The 21568-nt window shown below is 35.1% G+C and overlaps 4 protein-coding genes across 5 annotated transcripts; 2 read left to right on the top strand and 2 right to left on the bottom strand.

Annotated features, from left to right (window-relative positions):
• LOC147472705 (uncharacterized) lies at nucleotides 1–1356 on the bottom strand. Its single transcript, XM_086588366.1, has 5 exons — nucleotides 1320–1356; nucleotides 1153–1208; nucleotides 730–1041; nucleotides 571–628; nucleotides 1–394 (listed from the first exon to the last, which is right to left on the bottom strand). The coding sequence occupies exons 1-5, from the start codon at nucleotides 1354–1356 to the stop codon at nucleotides 180–182; spliced, it is 678 nt and encodes a 225-aa protein (XP_086444492.1). The 3' UTR covers nucleotides 1–179.
• A 3153-nt stretch (nucleotides 1357–4509) lies between these two features.
• On the top strand, nucleotides 4510–5422 carry LOC147472704 (anther-specific protein LAT52-like). The gene is made up of 2 exons (XM_086588341.1): nucleotides 4510–4689; nucleotides 4856–5422. The coding sequence occupies exons 1-2, from the start codon at nucleotides 4539–4541 to the stop codon at nucleotides 5191–5193; spliced, it is 489 nt and encodes a 162-aa protein (XP_086444467.1). The 5' UTR covers nucleotides 4510–4538; the 3' UTR covers nucleotides 5194–5422.
• Nucleotides 5423–10610: 5188 nt separating this feature from the next.
• Nucleotides 10611–13903, bottom strand: LOC147472703 (uncharacterized). The gene is made up of 8 exons (XM_086588365.1): nucleotides 13597–13903; nucleotides 13111–13291; nucleotides 12786–12966; nucleotides 12592–12690; nucleotides 11462–11580; nucleotides 10884–11091; nucleotides 10750–10806; nucleotides 10611–10664 (listed from the first exon to the last, which is right to left on the bottom strand). The coding sequence occupies exons 1-8, from the start codon at nucleotides 13901–13903 to the stop codon at nucleotides 10611–10613; spliced, it is 1206 nt and encodes a 401-aa protein (XP_086444491.1).
• Nucleotides 13904–16628: 2725 nt separating this feature from the next.
• On the top strand, nucleotides 16629–19747 carry LOC147472702 (multiple organellar RNA editing factor 6, mitochondrial-like). Of its 2 annotated transcripts, none has more exons than XM_086588339.1 (6): nucleotides 16629–17220; nucleotides 17304–17369; nucleotides 18187–18397; nucleotides 18586–18683; nucleotides 18770–18832; nucleotides 19388–19747. In XM_086588339.1, exons 1-6 carry the CDS (start codon nucleotides 17172–17174, stop codon nucleotides 19462–19464), a joined length of 564 nt encoding a protein of 187 aa, XP_086444465.1. In that variant the 5' UTR covers nucleotides 16629–17171; the 3' UTR covers nucleotides 19465–19747. The 2 variants fall into 2 exon arrangements, with proteins under 2 accessions (XP_086444465.1, XP_086444464.1); XM_086588338.1 differs by having other exon boundaries at nucleotides 18755–18832.
• Nucleotides 19748–21568: the final 1821 nt, after the last annotated feature.

Raw genomic sequence — 21568 nt, 5'->3', positions numbered from 1 at the left:
TAAAACAGGAGAATCAGAACGACATATAAAGATCTAACCACATGGTTGCATTTGAGAAAACAAATGACTAATTGGCCATAGGTACAAACACACAACTGCTGCAGATATGCAACCGTGCACAGAAAAAGAAAAAAACCACTGTACCACCTTGCCAGAGATTGTGGGCATAGCCAGTGGTTCTACAACTTCTTGAAGTGTGGAAACATTTGAGTATTTGACCCAGTAGCATCAACATGGTGTGTCAAATCTTCACTCAGTTGAACATCAGATGGACGATAAGGCACTGCAGGATGAGAGACGTTCATGGTTAACAAATCAGAAAAATCATGATCTGCAGCGACAGGATGCAGATAATCATCCATGTTCAATTCACAATGATCCAATTGAGCATCCCCTGCAAAAGAAGCACATTTTGGTATCTGGATCAATGCACGAGTGATGAGCATTATTTCCTACCCTGAGCTTTGGTACTAAACTATTATTTCCGCCGGTTTCCACCAGGAAGTGCACCCTCGAACCAAAGAAATGTGATAAAAGAAATTAAAACACAGAATTGACATTTTCACTTACCAGTAGTGGTGGTCTGAAGATTAACATTAAGAGATTCCAAGCCACGAAATGGCAGCTCCTGAAAGAGAACAAAGTTTTTGATATGGTATCCAAGATAATGACCAGGCCACCAGGGAGAGGGGGAAGGGGTGCAGACGTGAAAAAGAAACAGAACTTTACCTGTCTTCCCACGCTTTCAGCATCAAACAGAAAGTTCCTGTCGTAGACAAAACATCCAGTCTCCCTGTGGCTTAGTGTCTGTTGGGAGACAAGTTCAGAGGAAGTGTTAGTGGGGCCAAAGGTGCAGCACCTAATTGTTGAACAATCAACAGTTGAAAGTGATGCAAGTCCAGGTCCTCCCTCCAAGTCCTTAGCATTTGAGGCATGAAAATGGGGAGCCTCAGCATGATAAATGAAACCCTCTGCTGCCACAGAAACAGCATGTGAGGCAGGAAGCTTGTCTTTTGGCTGCGCAATTACTTTGACCCTATGCTGAAATTTCTCGCAGTATTCACTACTGATAACAAATATCATATGATTGAAAGTGGTAAAAGTAACCTATACATGAAAGATTCAAAATCGAAAACATGGCTCATGTCTTACCATCTGCAGCTCTGGAATCATGGATGATATCGTCAAGGCCAGAAAATTTCTGCAGTCTGAGAGTAATTATATTACCAAAAATGCATTAACGTCAATACAAGAAAAGGAAAAACTGAAAAAGAGAATAATCAGCATTTGATACAGGAATGAGAATTATGACTCCATACCTCTTTTCCTGATCTTGTGAAACCTGATTCTATCCATTTCTGGAGATTGTTGACTCTGAATGTTATCTATTTATCGAGAGATGCTGGGACGTAACGTCCACTGGTGCAGAATATTTGTCGCAATGAGGCAGGCAGTCCTGGATGGAAAACTTCAGTGTTGTTAACCAGCTCTTGATTCTGAAGAAGTCTTGGGCAAAAATCAGTTAAGGGGTGGTACATGACAAATAGTCAGGCATCTGTTAAGAGAAACAGGATGTACAGTGTCTTGGCGGTTTGTGCTTGTTGTGACAGAGGTCTCCTTTCCAGCATTGGAACTCATGGACAGACGGAGAACAAACTGGGATTAAACACCAAGTCAAAAACATTAATCACATCAACCACTATTGTGTATTCTAATTTCTAAACAATGCTTCACTCCATAATCAAATTCAATTCAGATAATAACTATATTGCTATTCTAATTTCAGTGATTGTTTCTTCAATAATCTAACAGTTCTAAATTCCCAGCCATCAACAGTATAGATAATTACGTCAAAAAACACAAAGTCTATGAACAATGGGCGTTGTCAGAAACACGAACTGAGAAACAGTTATAGATAAATCTTAACACTTTAGAACAAATTAACCTCTTATTAATCTTCACTAACAAAAATGTTTCTTTACTTGTGTTGCAAGTTAAAACCCAAAATTAAAAGAAAAAGAAAAGAACGTACCTGAATAAACAAGGTGGTTGAAAGGCTTTATAGAACTTTGAATAAACAGGGAAAATAATAACAAGGTGTGAGGTTATAGCAATAAAAAAGCTGAGGTGCTACTATGAATAAGCACTTTTGATCTCTCATATCAAATGCATCATCAAGGTGAACTTTCAAATTTAAATTGCAATTCATACATGGAGGGTTGTGGTCAAGGAACATGTTAAAGTGTATCACTTTAGCACATTTGTCACTAACTATTCCATGCAATGTATACCTACATGGTGAGGCCAATATGTTGAGACAAAACATACTTTCCTTCTCTCAGTACGTGCAAGGGAAGAAAAACTTCCCATTTTCAGCTGAGCCTCCTACAGAAGGTACCTTGGTTGGCACTTAGATTCATTGCTCCTCAGTAAGAGGCCGATTCATTCTCAAACAGTTCAAAGCCAAGGTTCCAATCAAAAAACATTTTTCACCTAACTTACTGAAGTCCAAGACCTCTCTACTATACAACTCAGTACAATCAAATGAGCTATTGGGTACTTGTTTAATAATTGTGTGAACTTTGATTTGGAGTCCACTCATGCACCCTTCTTTATAAAAAATGGTAATGTAGTACAGTAACAATAGTAATAATAACAACATCATCAACAACAACGACAATCTATGGTGCAGATTCTACACGAGACATCACAACTTACTTTTTGTATGGTTACACAGAGAACTACTCTGTTGGTAAAAAAACTTCCACAGTTACACTGATTTACAATGCCCTTGGACTCCAGATATATAGAATCCCCTACTAGGTGATACTAAAACTCGTAATCAGAACACAGTATTAATCAACAAAGTTATGTTCACTCTAGAATTCCTGATGGGCTACATTAGACACGAAACATCAGAATGATACACAACATTGCCTCCAAGCCAGACAATTTTCTCAGCATAAAAATTTATCCCATACTAATTCCATAGTGTCATGAACCATATTCGTCATGGGGTTAAGCTCCAAGGTCCCATCCTGAAAAAATGAATGGTAATCTATCAAAGACAAATGTTACCAACATTACAAAATTCAAAACTACCTTAATGCACCAACCGCTCTTTATTATCTATTTACTGTTCATTTTTCACCATCATATTAAAGAGCAATCTCGGTTGGTCAGAACTCAAAAACTTCAATGTGGTCTACACGAGGTGCTGCATAACCTCGGTATCCTTTAGAAATTGAAAGTTTTACTAATGTTCGACACTCACTGTTCTAACGCAGAGTTTCATACAGAAATTTCCTGGAAGTCGCTTGTGTTAGATGGGGAGGGCAGTCACCATTCAAGGGTCTTACTGATGAGGCTATGTTGAAGTAGTAAAGGCTTCACAATGGCCTCAAACCAAAATAGATATGCTAATGATTCAAAATATTCTAACCAACCTGAAGAATTAATGCCAAAGCTGGACAGCAACCTATGTGAACAAATGCTGCAATACATCATATGCATGCACTGATGCACTCAAACAAAAGCCGACTTGCATATGTAGACATACGGGTCAACTCAGTATTTTTGGGTCCTTTTCAGCTTTTGTGTCCTTACGCAGGGTGGGGAGGGGGTTGTTATAGATAAAAGTTGTTTTCCTTTGTACAATTGTATAAATCTTTATAGAATCTCAAGAGTTCTCTTAGTCTGTAGAATAAATAAGTAGTAGTAGTCACAACTCACCCTTAATTTCCTGTTTAATTCTGTAAGCCTCAGATTAGCTTCCTGAGCAACTTCACCAGTTCCACCCAAGTAATCAAATATTTCTGCATGTCTAATCATGAGCCTCACAAATGAATTTTTGAAAATTTTAGACTTGGTGTGTGAGACACCAATAACAAAAAATCTATTATCTGCAAACTTTAACAGATCATTCAAACTATGCTTCTCTTCTTCCTGATAAAAGTAAAATGTTTTGGCATTACTAGTTTTCTAAGTATATTTTTTAAAACCTTCAATGCATCAAAATAAAGATTTCAAATTTTTTAAAAGACAGGGTCAGGAATATTCCAAAGACATAGGACCGAATGAAAACATGAGATAATTGTACACACATAGGTTTAGACATTGACTAAGTAAATTTAATCAATTGAAAACTGTACTATTTAATAACTCATAATTCTAGCATTTGTTTAAGTTCATAAAAAGCTCATAGCATTTGTACACATATTGTTCCAATTCTTTTTTGTATTCCATTGCCCCGTTTCCGTATTTTATTTTGTTTTAAGATGGACAAATCAGTAAAACTGAAATTTTTGAAAATTTTAACTTCTCCTTTTTTTTGGTGGAACTGGTGATACGTGTGGGAGCAAAAAACCACTCAATTTGTTATTCCCCGTAAATAGCTGAACAAAGAGCTAAGAAAAGGTCATTCCAATTTCTTGCCTCACAAATTAAACGGTTTACCAACAACAGAGGCACCCCTTCTCTTCATATATAAATAAAATCCACCCTATTCAATGGAATTGCGAATTGAGTAGGCTTCTAAGATGGCAAAGCTTGTAGCCCTCATCGCCTCTCTTTGCTTCCTATCCTTCCTAGGTGCTGCTTACTGCCATGACAAAATACAAGTTCACGGCAAGGTCTACTGTGATACCTGCCGCACTTTGTTCGAGACCTCAGCCAGCGAATCAATCAACGGTAATTATTGATTCTATGTCTTACATTGAATGCCGTTCATGTTGTTCAGATTTTATGTTCGTTTGCGAGTTGGAATGTGTAAATGTCAATCTAGCATTGCCACTAGAACAAATAGGTGCATGTTTCAATATATTGTACCTTATGAACGTCTTATGTGTTGATGTAGGTGCCAATGTGAAATTGGAATGCAGAGATCGTGTTAACTCAGCGAATGTCACATTGACCATCGAAAGTGTATGTGGTGCCAGTGGTGCCTACCATTTTGAGGTAGAAGGAGATCATGAGGACGAGATCTGTGAAGTAATCCTTGTTAACAGCCCAAGGGATGACTGCAACGAAGTCGTTGCTGGTCTTGACCGTGCTCGCGTTCTTGTCACCAACAACAATGGCATTACATCCAATACACGTTTCGCCAATCCTTTGGGATTCGTTACGAAAATACCACTACCCATCTGCCCCCAAATTCTGAAGTCATATGGTCTTCTTCCTACCGCTCACATCTAAAGATCCAATAGTCTTATAAGTTTTACCAATGTATAAGATGTGATTTGTTATATTATGCAATGATCATCACATTTCACTCTCAATATTATATGTGGCATATTCTTGGTGTACTATTTGTACTCTTTTTTGAGCCATTGATCCTAGAGTGGTTAATCCACAATTTCTGTGAATAAATGGACACCAAAATAAACATGTTTGGTGGTGATTAAGAGTAATCACTTGAGAAAAAGTTACATTATCCTTTGTTCCTATGCAAAACAGAGATGGTGCCTTACGAATATGTAGCACAAAGTTAATAATTTCGTGCCCTTTTGAAATGTTCATAACTAAATTATGCATGCTGTTCAAGTCAATTGCCTAAAATTGAAACAATCTATCCACGTGTAAAGCTAAGCGCCTTCTTGCAGTCAAATACAGGGCCGTCCCTGAGTTTTCAATGGCCCTGTGCAAACAGTGAAATGTAGCCCTCTTCCAATACTCTTCCATGGACACAAAGGATCATCGAAATATTTCCCTTCAACCGTGGATTTTTGGCTGCAAAATGGGTTTTTTTTTTTTTATTCATTTTTTTTGTATTTGAGTAATTGACTAATTTAGGCAAATAATTAATAAGGTATCTAGTCGTTGAGAGAGATATCTAGTCGTTGAGAAGAGATATGTTTTTCTTTTTTTCAATTTTTGATAATTTATTATATATCTTATTTTCTATTTTTTTCTTGAAAATAATTAATGAGGAAAAGAAAATATGAGGGAATATTTCCGTTGTTTATTGTGATTTGTGAAATTTTAAATTTTTGGGCTTTTGATTGGTTTGGGCTTGTGATTTGCCAAATAGGCATTTTTTCTACAAATATTATTTTTTGGGGGCCTTGTATATAGGGGCTTTATATCAGCACATGCCTTCGGGGGCCCTGGTCAAATATATTATATAATCATACTGATGACGTAAGGTTTGGCCATGTGAGCATTTCATTGTGTCATTTCTAAATCATTTGCACGGCCGACTCTGAGGGGTAGGCAGCCAAAGGCCACTGCCTAGGCCCCCACTTATTGCTATATATTTAGGGCTCCCAGGCTACATATCTTTTAGTAACTAATCTTTACACCTCTTATAGAAATCTAATACTTTTTTTTTCCCACTCCCATGGAAGTCTTTTTTTCTAAATGTACAGGTGTGTTGAAACTAAGGGGCTATTTGTTTTTGCCTCTTATAAGACCTTGGTCTTATAACCTCTTATAAGATGTGGCAGGTTTTTTTGGACAGTTTTTTGGTTTGTTTTGCCTCTTAAAGAGGCATTTGTAAATGTCTTATAAGAGGCTCGATTCTATAAGTACCAAAATTAGATCTACTTCAATTCTATAAGATTATAACTTGAAAAATGACTCAAACATTCTTGGAAGTCTTATTAATCCATATACCCCCTAGTCTCATTTATATCTTCTTCCATTTTCATTATTTTATTTTCCAAATAACTCCATTACAGAGAACCACCACCATTACTACCACCACCACCACCACCACCATCACCACCACCACTACCACCACCATCATTACCTCCACCACCACTACCATTGAACTATTAAGACTATCACCACCACCTTCAAGGTGAGATTTATTAAAACCACCACCACCACCATTACCACCGTACTATTAAGACCAATATCATCACTTCCACTACCACCACCACCATACTATTAAAACTATCACCACCACCGTGTTATTAAGACATCCACTACTTTTACTACCACCACTATCACCATGATATTAAAACCAATATCATCACCTCTACTACCACCACCACCGTGCTATTAAGACCACTACCACTACCACCGCCAATTAAGGTAGTTTCCTAAAATTGATATTCTAATTATCAAAATTGATTTGAAACCGAAAATCAAACTATACGTTTATTTCAAATTAATATATTCAAGTTAAATGTGATGTAAAGTAGGGTTATATTTGTCAAATAACCATCTATAAGATGTCATGTATTTGTTTTTTCTATTTTTACAAGTGCTTATAAGAGGAACTTAAAATTAAAAACAAACCACTTTATAAGACCATCTTATAAGACCCTCTTATAACACATGGTCTTATAAGACCCTCTTATAACTTAACCCAAAAAAACAAATAGCCCCTAAATACTTATCTCTACACTATACGATAGCCGGATCTTTAGGAGGAAAATTTCTCAACCGAACTGTGTATTTGTAATCTCTCTATTTTATGATTTTAGAACCACCTCCCTTAATTATTCTAATCAGCTCCCTCCTTTTTAAACAATTTACCAAAAACTCTCCCACTTTAGTCGGATCTTTAGGAGGAAAATTTCTCAACCAAACTGTATATTTGTAATCTCTCTATTTTATGATTTTAGAACCACCTCCCTTAATTATTCTAATCAGCTTCCTCCTTTTTAAACAATTTACCAAAAACTCTCACACTTTATTGAAATTAGAATTAGCTTCATATTATTTAAAATAATTTAGAAAACCTCATTCACGTCACTCAAATTATATTCAACCCCTCCTAATGTTTTTATATTATTTTTTAGATTATAACTAGAATTCAAACAATCATACTATCAGAGAGATGTTAGAGCGACATGTTTAAAGATTTGAAAAAACACCGATGCGTAGCACAGTTCGCATACTCGTTACCTACACTATATGCCCTAAATCACGCCTAAGCCTAATTAAATTATTATTTAACAACTAATGTTTACACCAAATATGAATATAACATTTTTTACTCCACCGCGTCAAAGTATTTTCTACTAAATATTGTTTTTATTTATATAATAGCCTACAATATAATAGATCTTAAATCACGCCTAAGTCTAAATAAATATTTAGTAATTAATCTTTAAACTTCTAAAAAAAATTCTACTAACTTTTTTCCTCAACCGCATCGAAGTCATTTTTTTTTACTGATTATTGGTGTATTGAAAATTAAATACTTGTGGCATACAAACGTTAAACTAAAGTCTTAGAAACTAAACTTTGCACCTCTAACATACATTTTTTTTTCCTCGACCGCATCAATCATTTTTAATGTTTATTATTGGTGTATAGAAAACTAATAAATATTTAGAGCATTTCTAGGTGGTGGAGGCATCAACTGCATATTTGAGGCAAGTATCCGCAAATTTTTACCAACTCTAGGTGGAGGGAAATAATAGTCGCAAATTTGGAGTAGGACCTACCACCCGCAACACTCCTAATGTCGCCCCAAGTGTAAAAAATATATAATAATAATAAATAAATAAAAAACACGTGACATTCCCACTGTCGCGCCAAATTGAAAAAGTAAAAAAAGATAAAAAAAATCCACAAGATACACCATATTCTGATTTTGAATATAAGTAAGTTTTGAATATCTATTTTTTATTTACCTAGTTGTGTATGTTTCACAAATATATATTCATATTGTTAACTTCAAGTATCTAACAACCATTTTGAATGAATAAAATTACATCATGGCAGACCGAGTAAATACTATACTTCGTTTCAATGTTATACTTTATTTTGTTGGTGGGTAATCGATTCAATTGATTGTCTATTATATTTATGCATGTTCACTGCTGTCTTGAATTTAAAAGTAAGAAAGGGTTAAATTCTAGTTTGAAAATAAAACCAAAATTTTAATAAATTATCTCTGTAACGCAAATGAATATAGCGGTAGTAGCACCGCCCTCCCACAAAGCGAACAGTCTGTCACGCTGTACTCTAGCAAAAAGGCTAGAATACAAACTGCTACCCTAGATCTACATGTCTGCTCGTCCACTTGTACACGCTGTAGCGGTACAAACAAGTATGCAGCAAACCCTACTGTATGCATTCCTACGAAAACAAATTTCACCAGGTGTTGCCAGAAGAACAATTAGTCTTGTCAAATCAATTTAGTAAACTTGTCTTATTTATGTAAAGAACACATTTGTGCAGCAATTTAGTTTGTTTCTAGCCATATCAGTGGTGAGTAATACTTTACGCACTAAGAGCATCTCTAGGTGGTGGTAATATACTCTTCAAATTTGAAGACGAAATTTGAAGAATCTAGACGCAAATTTTGACTAACTCTAAGTGGTCGCAAATATCGACCACAAAATTGATTGTAGACCCACCACGCGCGCCAGTACCACTGTCGCGCACGCGCCATCGAGTAGAAAGTCGAGAATTTTACAAATTATTTCATTCTCACCCACCACTCCACAACCATTTTATTTTACCATGACTTCTTATTCATTATGCAAAAAAAAATAGCCAACATACCGACGTTGGCAATTCAACTCAACAATCATGTTATTTTGATATACTTGATCAAGAGAGGTGCCAAATTTGCACCTCAAGAAAACACTTTACGTTATCATGCAAGTATCTGAATGCAAGGTGTCCTAAAGCACCACATTGTCAAGGTTATATGCTCATACATATAAATTGTAAGGAAGATGGTGAAAAAGTAAATTTTTTGAAATGCATGTATATGATATATGTCTTGGTATGGAATATATATATAGAGACAATTTGTTAATATGCACGTGTTGTGGCGAGTATGATAATTAGTATAGGTATTGCCCCTATGTATAGTTACCATTCCCAAATGGTTGTGATGGTGTTAGAAAACTGAAAAAGTTCACGAACTTTGAAGGAAAAAGTCTTAATCTATTGAAGTGTTTAGTGTGTGTAAAATTGTGAGTGGTTGGGTGCTGTAATGGAAAAAATTAAGAGTGGTTAATCATTTTATTTTCTATGACTATGTAACGTAATATGTTTTTTTAATATAAATAAAATTTTATTTTATATAAATATATGTTAGTTTAAATTAAAATATATATATAATAAAATAGAAATTGATTAACATTGTTTATTGTTGATTGATAAGTGCCTAAAATTGTATATTTTATATATAATTTTGTAGGTACTTTATAATATCATTTATACTTAATTAAGTATTTTTACGTCAAACCGTACATTTTCTTTTGTCTATGGTTTAGTACATTAGGCGTGTTTTTGTAGTAATAATGGTATATTTGAATGCATGTGCATGAGCCGGTGGAAATTTCATGGTTATACTATTGTAGTCTTGTAGGAACCTTTTTGCGTGGCAACATAATTTGAAAGGCCCAATCTCAAAGAGAAAAAGCCTAGACCGTGGATCCCGTACACCTTGATCAAACAAGTAGCTGGGAGAAAATCAGTGAGGGAAATTGAATAAGGAAGATTTGATTTTTAGGCTCGTGATTCTATTTATGGGAGTATTCCTTGTAGTAACTGTTTCAGGCTAGAGAGCCTGCAATGGGCTGAAGGGGACTAAAGTGAGTTACAACTTACAAGTGCAGTTACCGTACATGATCAAAAGCAGCAAAATATTTCTCAGTGTAAAATAAAAAGGCTGGGGGTGATACTAAAACTCGTAATCAGAACACAGTATTAATCAACAAAGTTATGTTCCCTCTAGAATTCCCGATGGGCTACATTAGACACGAAACATCATAATGATACACAGCATTGCCTCCAAGCCAGACAATTTTCTCAGCATAAAAATTTATCCCATACCAATTCCATAGCGTCACGAACCATGTTCGTCATGGGGTTAAGCTCCAAGGTCTCATCCTGAAAAAATGAATGGTAATCTATCAAAAACAAACCAACATTACAAAATTCAAAACTACCTTAATGCACCAACTCACCCTTAATTTCCTGTTTAATTCTGTAAACCTCAGATTAGCTTCCTGAGCAACTTCACCAGTTCCATCCAAGTAATCAAATCTTTCCGCATGTCTAATCATGAGCCTCACAAATGAATTTTTGAAAATTTTAGACTTGGTGTGTGAGACACCAATAACAAAAAATCTATCATCTGCGGACTCCGTCCCCTGAGGCCATCCCAGTCCTCCCCTTCACTTTGGGATCTATTACTGCAGACTGTAACAGATCATTCAAAATATGCTTCTCTTCTTCCTGATAAAAGTAAAATGTTTTGGCATTACAAGTTTTCTAAGTATATAATGGAAAAAGTCTTCAATGCATCAAAATAAAGATTTCAAAATTTTTAAAAAAGGACAGAATATCGAAGGAATAACCGAATGAAAACATGGATAATTGTACACATATAAACATTGTACTAAATTTAATCAATTGAAAACTGGAATTCTAGCATTTGTTTAACGTTCATAAAAAACTCATAGGATCCAGTATTCAAAAGAAGTGCAATGCAGAGAAATTAACAAATGTATAATCCTAGAATTTGCAGATGTATTAAAGGAACCAGTAACTCACATCCAGAGAGTTTAAGATCCTCTTCGAAAATAGCATCAGCCTCAGGTCTTGATTCTTATCAAGGCAAGAGATGTCAACCACCAGATGTCGCTTGCGGGCCAGTTCAAACTACAAGATACACAAGAACATGTGTTTTCAATATGCTGCAATATTCTTGACCTAGTTTGCTCTTGTAAAATAAACAGAAGAATGCATCTAGAGATAAAAGGGACCCACAAAAAAAACAAGTAAATGTAAGGTTTAAAATTCTACAATTAAGTCCAACAATCTTTTGAAGTTTCAAGTTGTTAAATTGTCAATTTCTCGAATTTATGTGAAGGGGTCAATTATATTAATATATTAGAAACTCATATATGTCAACACTTTCCGACATGTTGAAATACACACGTAGAAGATGGGACATCTTCTAATATACCATGTTAAATTGCCAATTTCTCCATAAACTCAAATTTATATGAAGAGTCAATTCTATTAATATATTAGAGACTCATATATGTCAACACAAATTTTAAGAGATCCTTGATAAAGTTACCTTTATGTGATTGAAATTTGAAACGACATAAATAAATTTCTTTTTGTTGGTTTCCCTGTTTATGATGATATCGACTGACGTACAGACTACCATGGAACCTTTTGTAACTAAAGATGAAAGTATTAGTTTAACTTAAATATCACCATTTTTATCTACTATATCACCATTTTTATCTACTATTTGTCCTACTTAGTAAGCTTAGTAGTACCGATCATTTTGCCTTACGATGACAATATTCCTTGGGCTAGTAGCTTGCATTGGTGCTTGGACGATGGACTCATTTAAATCTAAGTATGTTTACTCATTGCTTCAGTAAGACCTACAACAAATCCCAAACAAAAATTATGGCTTGAATAACAGCAGATTCAAGCCATAGCTACGAAAAAACTTAGTTTTTCATTTGGGAATGCGGCAAAGACATCTTGACATGTTTGATGTTTAAAGCTACTTTCGTTAATATGCATAATGCTACGTTTGTACAAAATGTGTAATCTTAAAATATTAAAGCGCAAAGCATAACCTCAAAATTGAACTTTATAGTGCATGGATAACATATAACTAATTTGTTGAGAAAGTATCAAACTTGCCTTATTACAGAGATCAAGCTTTCCAGCAGCGTCAATTACAGTGCATTGGCATGCAATATGTGAGTCAGCTGGCACTCCTGTCCATCCATACTTGCTAATCTGTACGAATTATAAGAATGTACGTATGATTTCAGAGAGCCAGTAAGTTATCAAATCCATATATGAAAGCCATCATTACCGAGCAACTTGAATACCTTCACATGGTAGCTTTCTTTTTCCTTAGCCAAATCAACTCCAATTTTTTGAATGATCCCACTAAGAATTTCTTCCACAAATGACTCGGGAATATTTGTACTATATACTCTGTCTACACAACTCAAAGCCTTCTCAACATCTAACCTCTTGGTAGTGTTTTCTAATATGAGCGATTGAATGCTGCAAGACGAATGCAAACTTAATTACATTCCTAAAAGAAGGTATCGTGTTTACTAACAGAGAGAAGTTTGTTGACCACAGCACCCACATTCAAATTTTCATTTTAATTACTGAAAGGAAACCAAAAACTGAAGGGAAACTCACCCACGATCACGAAAGAGGACTTTGCCAAATCTAAACAAAAGTTGAGGCACTTTTAGCACAGGTCCATCAGTACACATTTCTCTCCTTGCGATTTGAAAAGAAACAAGTAGTTCCTGGTGTATCTTCTCCATTATAGACAGCCATGGAGGTTTCGCAAAGCTGTTGGACATCTCAATGACATCTGCATATAAAAACAAGCATGATCATATCAGCAACAAATTTGATAGACTTGATTTGAGATCACCATGCAAAACGGTGCTATTCTATAGATCTTAGATGCTATAAAAGGTGTTTCTTAGTAATGCTCATTCAGTTCTGGTCATAACCTCATAGACCTAGCTTGTACCAAAATCTTGAAGCATAACTCATATTTTCCACGCAAGAGTTCAAAAAAACATTAAGATTAACATCTATAACCTGAAAAGAATGAATTAAACACGCCCAACTACGTAAGAAAAGAAGGTGAAAAAAGAAGAAGAAAATAACCTTTTTGTGGATGAATATCACACACTAAAATCAATGGTTTCCGACCATCTTGAAGCTCAATATATTCGCAAGAAAATTGCTCAAGCCGGAATGTAGAAGAAAGTTTGGCATCATGATCATCATCTGACTCATTGGAAGAAACTACCAACCAACTAGATATGAAATTTTTAGCGCCAGCAAGAGATCTGCTTTCCAGTCTAACTTCATCTATATCCTTCTTTTGTTTTGAAGGGACCAATAAGTATGGCGTTGGTGAAACAGTCTGCGTGTTTTTCAAATGTCTCTTGTGTGGTGGGATGTAGGCCATTGTTAAGCAGACTAGCAGAGTGCCTGTGTTTGAGACTTTGAGACTTTGAGTTGGTAGTTTTATGCATGAAGCGTTTTACTGCATTTTACTTTTTGCTTGTTAAATGCTCAGTCACGCGCGTTCTTGCAAGCTTTTGAAATTCCCATAAACCGATTACAATTCCCGACAAATACAACGTCAGGGCCAGATACTTTTTTCTTTGACAATTCGGATGTGGCTCAGCAACTGTAAAATCCAAGTCTGGAACCCAACTCAGTGTGCTCTCCCTAAAACAATTTTAGGCTAGACTAGAAGTCTAGAACTACATGCCCTTGCAAAATTTGTAGGGTTTTTCTATTTAATTAAGTCTTTAATTAACATAAATTTAAGAAAACGGGATTGTAATGTTTCGAATTAAGGGTAGTAATTCGGTAATTTTCACGCATCATTTAGGTGAATTCCTGACACAATTGTTTGTTATTGTCAGGGACGGCTCAAGCCAAAATGTGGCCTTAGGCTAGGCCATTATTTCCGAGGCTTTTATTTCCTAGGCCATCTATAATCACCAAAAAAAATTCACTATATATTTACAATTTTATTATAAATTAAGAGCGTATCATAGACTCAAATCGAACGAATTGAAAAAACAACAAGAACGTAACCAAAAAACTATAAATAAATAAAATAATAGATTTATATTGAAATTATAAAAAAATCAAATTTCACAAAAACTGTGAGTATTAGATGACGAATTGATGATTAACTGTTTAGAACTCAAAAATTAAATTGACAAATGGTTAAACTTGAAATTGGTAAAATAGAACAAATAAGAGAGAAATATTTATTTTAATTAAGACAGTTTAATTAAGAGAGAGAAAAAGAAAATGCATAGAATGTGGAGATTCTTTCACTAAAGGTGGAATTTCCACTTGTTTTTATTCTTATAACGAAACAATTTGATTAAATGAGCACAATCCTACAAAAACTGAAATTACTACACGCTAGCTTGTAGCCATTGGATTCATATTAATATATCGAGATGTCATTTGTGTTGTGGACTATTGGATTGTATACACTCCACATTAATTCATTCCCAAATTTAGTGAGTGGATAGAAAACTCATTTGTAAACAAATTGACTATCATATTTTTTTTGGGTGTTTTTTTTTATAAAATTAGGTAATAATAAACAAATATATGGATAAATTAGGAAATATGAGGTCTTTCAAATTTGAGGCTTAGACCCTAACTCGCCTTATTGTGGTTTATTTTCATTTTCATTGATCAAATATACATTTTTATTGCCAAAATTGTAATCCTATCGAAATTAATTAATGGTAATTGAGTAAATTTTAACGGTTAGGGGTACTTTAGATCGGTGGCAGTAAATTAATGGTATTAGATACTCCATTAGCCTTTGCAATTTTTGTTTAGCCTTTGCAATTTTTGTTACAAGATTATAGCAAAGATCTTTGCTATTAGGTGAAAGGCTCATATAAATAAAATTGTTTCTTCTTTTCAAGGAACTTTTATAAAAGGTAGAAGTGTAGGAGATAATATAGGTTTTGGCTTGTGAGATTTTTAACACGATGAAAAAGATGAAAACTAAAAAAGGGTTTTGTTGCTTTGAAGATGGATATGTCTAAAGCATATGATAGGGTGGAATGGTCCTTTATTGATAATATTTTTCAAAAATTAGGGTTTAATGAAAAATGGAGATTGCTTATCTCTCAATGTTTATCTACTGTTTCTTTTAAAGTTTTGCTTAATGGTGCTCCTTTAGAGTCTGTTACTCCTAGTAGAGGCCTCAGACAGGGAGATCCTCTCTCCCCTTATTTGTTTATTCTAGTCTCTGATGCTTTATCTAGGATGATAGCATCTCTCTAAGGATTTATGGTATCTTCTTCTTCTTCCCATTTCCTTGCTTCTAATTTTTGACCGGATTTAAATAGTCAGTTAAAAAAAGATTTTGATAATTCTCAATTATCCAAATGATTAATTATAAACACTAAGCAAAAAGCATAAAAAGACACAAAAAGGTTTTAAAAAAAGTTTTGAAAAATGAGGTTTTTTATTACGAAAAAACCAATATGTTCTAGGAAAAAAATGATGATTTTACTAGTTTGATAAAACCCAAAATTTGGAGGGCTAAAGTTTAGTAGTAATTTATTTTCAAAATACCCTTTTAGTTTCATTTTTTTTGTTTGCTATTGAGTAACCATTCTTCTATCGAGTCAATAGCAAAACCATTCATTAAAATCTCTGACACAATATGATGGAAAACCTTAACTCGTGAAAAGAAAGACCCCATCAATTGAATAAGCTTAAAAAAGAAACACAGACCTGTTTCTGGTTCTTGAAGTTTCAGTTATGGGGTTGGAGGGATTTTGTGAGCCATTGATAAACAAAAATCCTTTTCTTGCCTTTGGGAGACCTTCAAAAAACAAATGAATGGTGTGTGGGATTTACAAATAATTGATTTTGTCCATCCACTATTAGAATTAAAGTCTTTGTTGTTGTGATGGATCAAAAATTAAAATTTAATTGTTTACTATTGGCTATATGGAAAGATTCCCAGCCAATATTTGTTTTGTTCTTGTGGAAGTTGATAATGAACTCTGAGAAATCGGTGCACATGGAGAAAGGATTAAAAAGAGCAGTGGCTCTCCACGTGAGTGTCAAAAATATAATATATGTCTCCCGAAGGCCTCCATAACCGGTAACCCTAACCAATGGCTGCTGCAATGGCTGCTGCAATGAGAGCTGTCCGAAGAAGCTCCCTTTTCTCCGCCAAAAGTCCAGTTTTTTCATCCACATCAACAACAACATCATTTCTCACTTCCATTCTTGCTCGTCACTCTGCTGCTGCACCTTACTCTTCTCTTGATAAAACTAAAAAAAATAATATCATAATCACTGGTCACCATCACTTCAACAAGTCTGATTATGTTTGGAATCCTCTAAAGGTTAAAAATTTTGGATCTTTGATGGATGAGGCACTAGAAGCTCCCCCTAAACTTGGAGATAAAAATCATTGGCTTGTTTATGTGGAGAGCGTCAAACGCTTTGATTTAGACTCCTTGTCAGAGCAAGAATTGTTTGATTATTATGCTTGGACATTAACTTTAACTCTTGGCATTCCCATGTAATAAAAATTATTATTATTATTATTATACCCTGCTTTTATCATCATAATATGTTAACTTAACCAACTTATTATATATTATTTGTGTTTCTTAACAGCGAACAAGCAAGACTGAAAATTTACCTTGTTTCGTGTGAGTGGCCATATGGTTTTGGCGCTGAGGTCAATGAAGCCTACCAAAAAATGTCTTGAAGGTTAGTTGGTGCTGACTTCGATATCTCATGTATGTAATGGCTTCTTCACAATTAAAGCTAATTGTATATATTTTCCTCTATAGAATGCGGAGGAGTTCAGTTTATCAGGAAAGATTGCTACTATAGTGCTCGGATCAAGGACGGCAGTGGTAAGCTTTTACTATTTTACTAAGTGTGCTGACTAACTAACGTTTTTCGTAAGTGTATTTTCTAATAATCTTTAACACATGGAGTGGGAGGGAGAGAGAGTTGATCATGATTGATGGTGATGTTTAAGGAGAAACAAATAGGGTGGATATGAAGGAAGGGTGTTGAGCTGTTGGTGGTTGAAAGATGGTGGTCTGGATGATGCTGGGGGCAGCTTGGTGATGGGCTTTGAGGTTCTTTAGTATGTCTTGTATGCATGGTTTCATTTAGGGCTGTGTGTAATGGGGTGTGATACATTCACCGTACATTGGTCCTGGTAACTGGCCTAGGTTAGTCTGGTGGTGCTTTTGTATTTCTTATAATTATATCGATATAATGCTTTATATTGATCCAAAAGAACAATAAAACAAATGGAGTGCACATAACCATACCGGTGAAGGACTAAGTGGAGCTATTAAATCACTTGTGTACCTAGGTCTCATACGTAACCAAACATGCGTTGGACTAAACGTTTGTGCAGCATTTACCCCTTTGGGCTAGGCGTCTTACCAGCTTATAATGGCATTAGTGGGATCCATGGCCTTGAGCCTCATGATTTGGTCAGAGTTTAGGTTGCCCACACCCTTGTTCTGATGTTGCGGTGACCCAAACCCAGTTGGTTGGTGGGGAGTTACAGGGGCATCCCCCCCCCTCCATTTGTCAGTCAGCTTTGCGTTTATTGTTTATTGTTAATTTTGTTTGTTGTATTTTGCTCGAGTTCGTGTTCTTAATTTGGAACTATTATCAGTTTTGATTTTGAACTTGTTTCCTCTCTTGCAGTCCAACCAGTCGCTCAATTTACTGCGTTTTGTCAGGATGGTATCATTTATAATGATCTCTACAGCTATCACTTTCTGTCTGAACCTGAACCTGACATGGAGTGCAAATCTGATCATTGGCTTGTTCATCTAAAGCAACCTGAATGTGTATTATCAAATTACAGTAAATGTATTCGTTATTGTGTTAGATTGTTAGCCGAGGTTATTGGAAGGTAAGTGGGAGAAACTGTTGGGCTATGTACAACAATATATTGTTTTAATTTATTTGATTTAGGGTTATATTTACAAATCATCACCCCCCCCTGGACCCTAGTTTCCACTGAGTTTTCAGTCCGTTTATTTATTTAGCCACTAATTTATTCCCTTTTAATCTGTTAATTATTTTCTTGACATTTATCAGTGAAGATGAAGCAAAAGAGAAAATCTACATGGTTTGGTGTGCGATGCCATTTGGATTTGCTGCTGAAATTGATATGGAAACCTTAAATAAGCTTAAATGTTAGTGTATTCCTGGTTTAGGAATGATTTATTAAATATTTTATAAGTTAAAGCGTTGTTAACGTATGTAGATTGTTTCTCTGCAGTATTGCAGGATGTTCTGGTACTGCTTCCGGATTATTCGGTTAGTACTAAGACCGAGAATGAGGGTAAGGATTCTATGTCATCCTTTATTTTAATAAGGGACATTTCTACCAACCAATTTCTTTTGACTTTGTCGTTCACCATGTTACTGTTGTTTAGATCTTAAATTTAATTTTTTTGCTATTTCGGCATTATAAGGAGACAAATATGCCTTAGAATTTGAGATCACAATTATCTTGGATGAATTTTTCGTTTGTTTCACATCTTTATTTGCTGTTTGTTTTATGGGTACATCATCCGCACATTTTTTTAAAAAGTTATGTCTAATTTATAAATTTATAAACAATATTAAACCTTTTTTTTTTTTTTTTTTTTTTTTAAATTATAAATTTATACCGACTTTCTTAATTTTCGTTGAATTTACTATCTCTAATGAAATCCTTGCCTACAGTTGGAAATTACTCAGCTGTTTTGTGTTACTTCTACAATATACTAATTTTTTTGCGATATGCTAAAAGTGCTTCCTGAGCAAGTAAACTCTTTTTTTTTTCAATAATAGCAAGTTATTATTTTTTCCCGATAATACCAAGTTAACTCTGTTTAATATACTTTTTATGCAGTTTTCTGTGTTGAACCTCGTAACCATAGGAAAAATCATCCAACCATATGTGGATGGTATTATAAAGCGGAGATCTGAAAATTCGGCCTAAGTACGGAACTTGTGAGTGATTCTGTCAGATTTTAGTTCACAAGATATGGCTGTAATAATAAGTATGCATTTAAATGGGTTGAACACAAGTGACTTTGTCAGGTTTTAATTCACAAGATATGCTGTAATAGTAAGTATACATTTAAATGGGTAGAACTCTGGTTCCAATTCTGTTGGGCTTTAAATCCAGTCCTAAAACTGTGCGATTTAAAATGATGACCCATGAGTATTTTATGGAGCTGTCTTCAGTACTTGGGTGTAATTCGTATTTTGTTCTAGCCCAAGTCATTTTTTCCCATACTTTTATCATCTAGTGGTACTTCCTATTTGATGGGAATGGATTCAATGGAAACTGTTTGTTTCGCAAGTTGACAGAAACGGTCGTGTTCTTTTGTTTCAGACTATTAAAAGAGTGGATGTTCGGATGTTCACTCTCCCCTGTCCAAGTCTGGCCATAATTATTAATCTCTTTTACCAGTTTCAATAAGAAAGTGAAAACGGAAATAAGTAACGGCATTTTTTGTTTTCTGGAATCCCCAATCCCTTAGCTCGTGGGTCATGCCACAAGGCTATGCCACATAAGAAACCAAGAGTTATCTGTGGCAACGACGAGGAAGTCGAGCAAATTATATAGGCCAAAAGATAGGAGATACGTTGAGACAACCCTTGTTGGATGAGTGAAGGGCAACGCACTTGTTCTGCCAACATATGGTGAAGGGAATACAGATCCCAGGCATTAACAAACTTCTTGCATCTTTTAGACGTACCACCCCGAGTTAATTAATTACCCGATCCAAAACCAGCAATAGCAGCTGTATCTTCATATTCTTGAACAGTAATCGACATTTCTTTCTCTAAACAATTTTTAGATGCACTGCGAGCGCGGCAGTGAGCGACACATGTGGAGCAATATGCATGACACAACATTTTTGCAGTGGAACAAACGCTTTTTGTTATGTATGTGTACTATACGCCTATAGTACTATGCCATTTTAGAACTCCCCAAGTCATAAACAACTCTTGGCCATAGTTCGTGATTTCGAACTAACAGAATCTGGATATTCCGCTAGATATTTCGGTAGTATAATCAGGTCGTTCATATAAACAATCTGTTTAAAGGAGAGGGTGGTTGAATTGTTACTGTGGACGACATGGAATATATAGTTTGAGTATCCGACTACAGTCAGAGAACATGTGTGGTTAGATCCCATTTCCATTTGTTTAGCTTTCACGGTTCGCATGGTGGCACATGTTTAATTTCCTAGGTCCACTAGCGGCTAGCGGCAGACTCTCCTTGTTTGTATGTCCAGACATTGATACTGATACCCTTTGCATGGCCTATGAAAACACGGGTTTGTCCTAAATTCTAGTTTATGTTTGGTATATGGCTTCAACGAAAGATAGCAAGTACATTCAGAAGTATTCTGAAGGGAAGTATATTAATCATGTAGACTGCTTGAAAAACTTCAAGCCAATATTTCATATGTTCAGAAGAATGAGTCATGAAAGTTCTAACGATCATCATCTTCATTAGCTGCAACACATTTATCCAGATCTTCACCATCATAGTGATACATAACCATATTTGACAAACATCAATCAAACTACAGTTGTTTTGTAAGAAAATCACAAATGTTATGCAACAGTGTAACAATTTGTAATTAACTAACTACGTAACAGCTAGAGGTGACCTGCCTATAAACATAAAACAATTCAAGTCAGTGAGATGGTTTTATTTAATTGTGTGTAATGTAAAACCTAAAGATCCGAATAAATAATCAAGAAAAGGGCGAGTGTAGCAACTTTGTCCACATTCGCTAATTCGTAATGGATGGAAAAGATACTTTCCTCATTGATCCAGCAAATTTACAATCTTCTTTTCTGTACGCTGCTTCATGTATGCTACTCGCAATAGTTGACTAAAACCAATGCTATGACCAGGTACGGTGGCATATTAAGTTATTAACATTGCCATTGCAAAACAAGCTGAAAGTAATCTCAGGACACAAATAGTCCAATTGAACAACCCCTGTTCTAAATTAGAGCAACCCGCTGCAATGGATAAAAGACAGTATATCATAGATGTGAATCA

The sequence above is a fragment of the Coptis chinensis genome, unplaced genomic scaffold, assembly GCF_015680905.1.
Source record: "Coptis chinensis isolate HL-2020 unplaced genomic scaffold, ASM1568090v1 utg912_pilon_pilon, whole genome shotgun sequence".
NCBI classification, from domain to species: Eukaryota; Viridiplantae; Streptophyta; class Magnoliopsida; order Ranunculales; family Ranunculaceae; genus Coptis; species Coptis chinensis.
Note: the sequence above shows the minus strand (reverse complement) of the source record. Positions and strands in the feature narration are given on the sequence as shown.

Coding starts and splice junctions, on each gene's coding strand:
- LOC147472705 (XM_086588366.1), bottom strand. CDS start 1,356: ATGGATAGAATCAGGTTTCACAAGATCAGGAAAAGAG. Junction 1,209..1,319: donor TCACAAGATCAGGAAAAGAG/GTATGGAGTCAT, acceptor AATTACTCTCAG/ACTGCAGAAATTTTCTGGCC. Junction 629..729: donor CTGAAAGCGTGGGAAGACAG/GTAAAGTTCTGT, acceptor GTTCTCTTTCAG/GAGCTGCCATTTCGTGGCTT.
- LOC147472704 (XM_086588341.1), top strand. CDS start 4,539: ATGGCAAAGCTTGTAGCCCTCATCGCCTCTCTTTGCTTCCTATCCTTC. Junction 4,690..4,855: donor AGCCAGCGAATCAATCAACG/GTAATTATTGAT, acceptor GTGTTGATGTAG/GTGCCAATGTGAAATTGGAA.
- LOC147472703 (XM_086588365.1), bottom strand. CDS start 13,903: ATGGCCTACATCCCACCACACAAGAGACATTTGAAAAACACGCAGACT. Junction 13,292..13,596: donor TGATATTCATCCACAAAAAG/GTTATTTTCTTC, acceptor TTTTATATGCAG/ATGTCATTGAGATGTCCAAC. Junction 10,807..10,883: donor AATTAAACAGGAAATTAAGG/GTGAGTTGGTGC, acceptor TCATTTTTTCAG/GATGAGACCTTGGAGCTTAA.
- LOC147472702 (XM_086588338.1), top strand. CDS start 17,172: ATGGTTTTGGCGCTGAGGTCAATGAAGCCTACCAAAAAATGTCTTGAA. Junction 17,221..17,303: donor TACCAAAAAATGTCTTGAAG/GTTAGTTGGTGC, acceptor TTTCCTCTATAG/AATGCGGAGGAGTTCAGTTT. Junction 18,398..18,585: donor TTAGCCGAGGTTATTGGAAG/GTAAGTGGGAGA, acceptor GACATTTATCAG/TGAAGATGAAGCAAAAGAGA.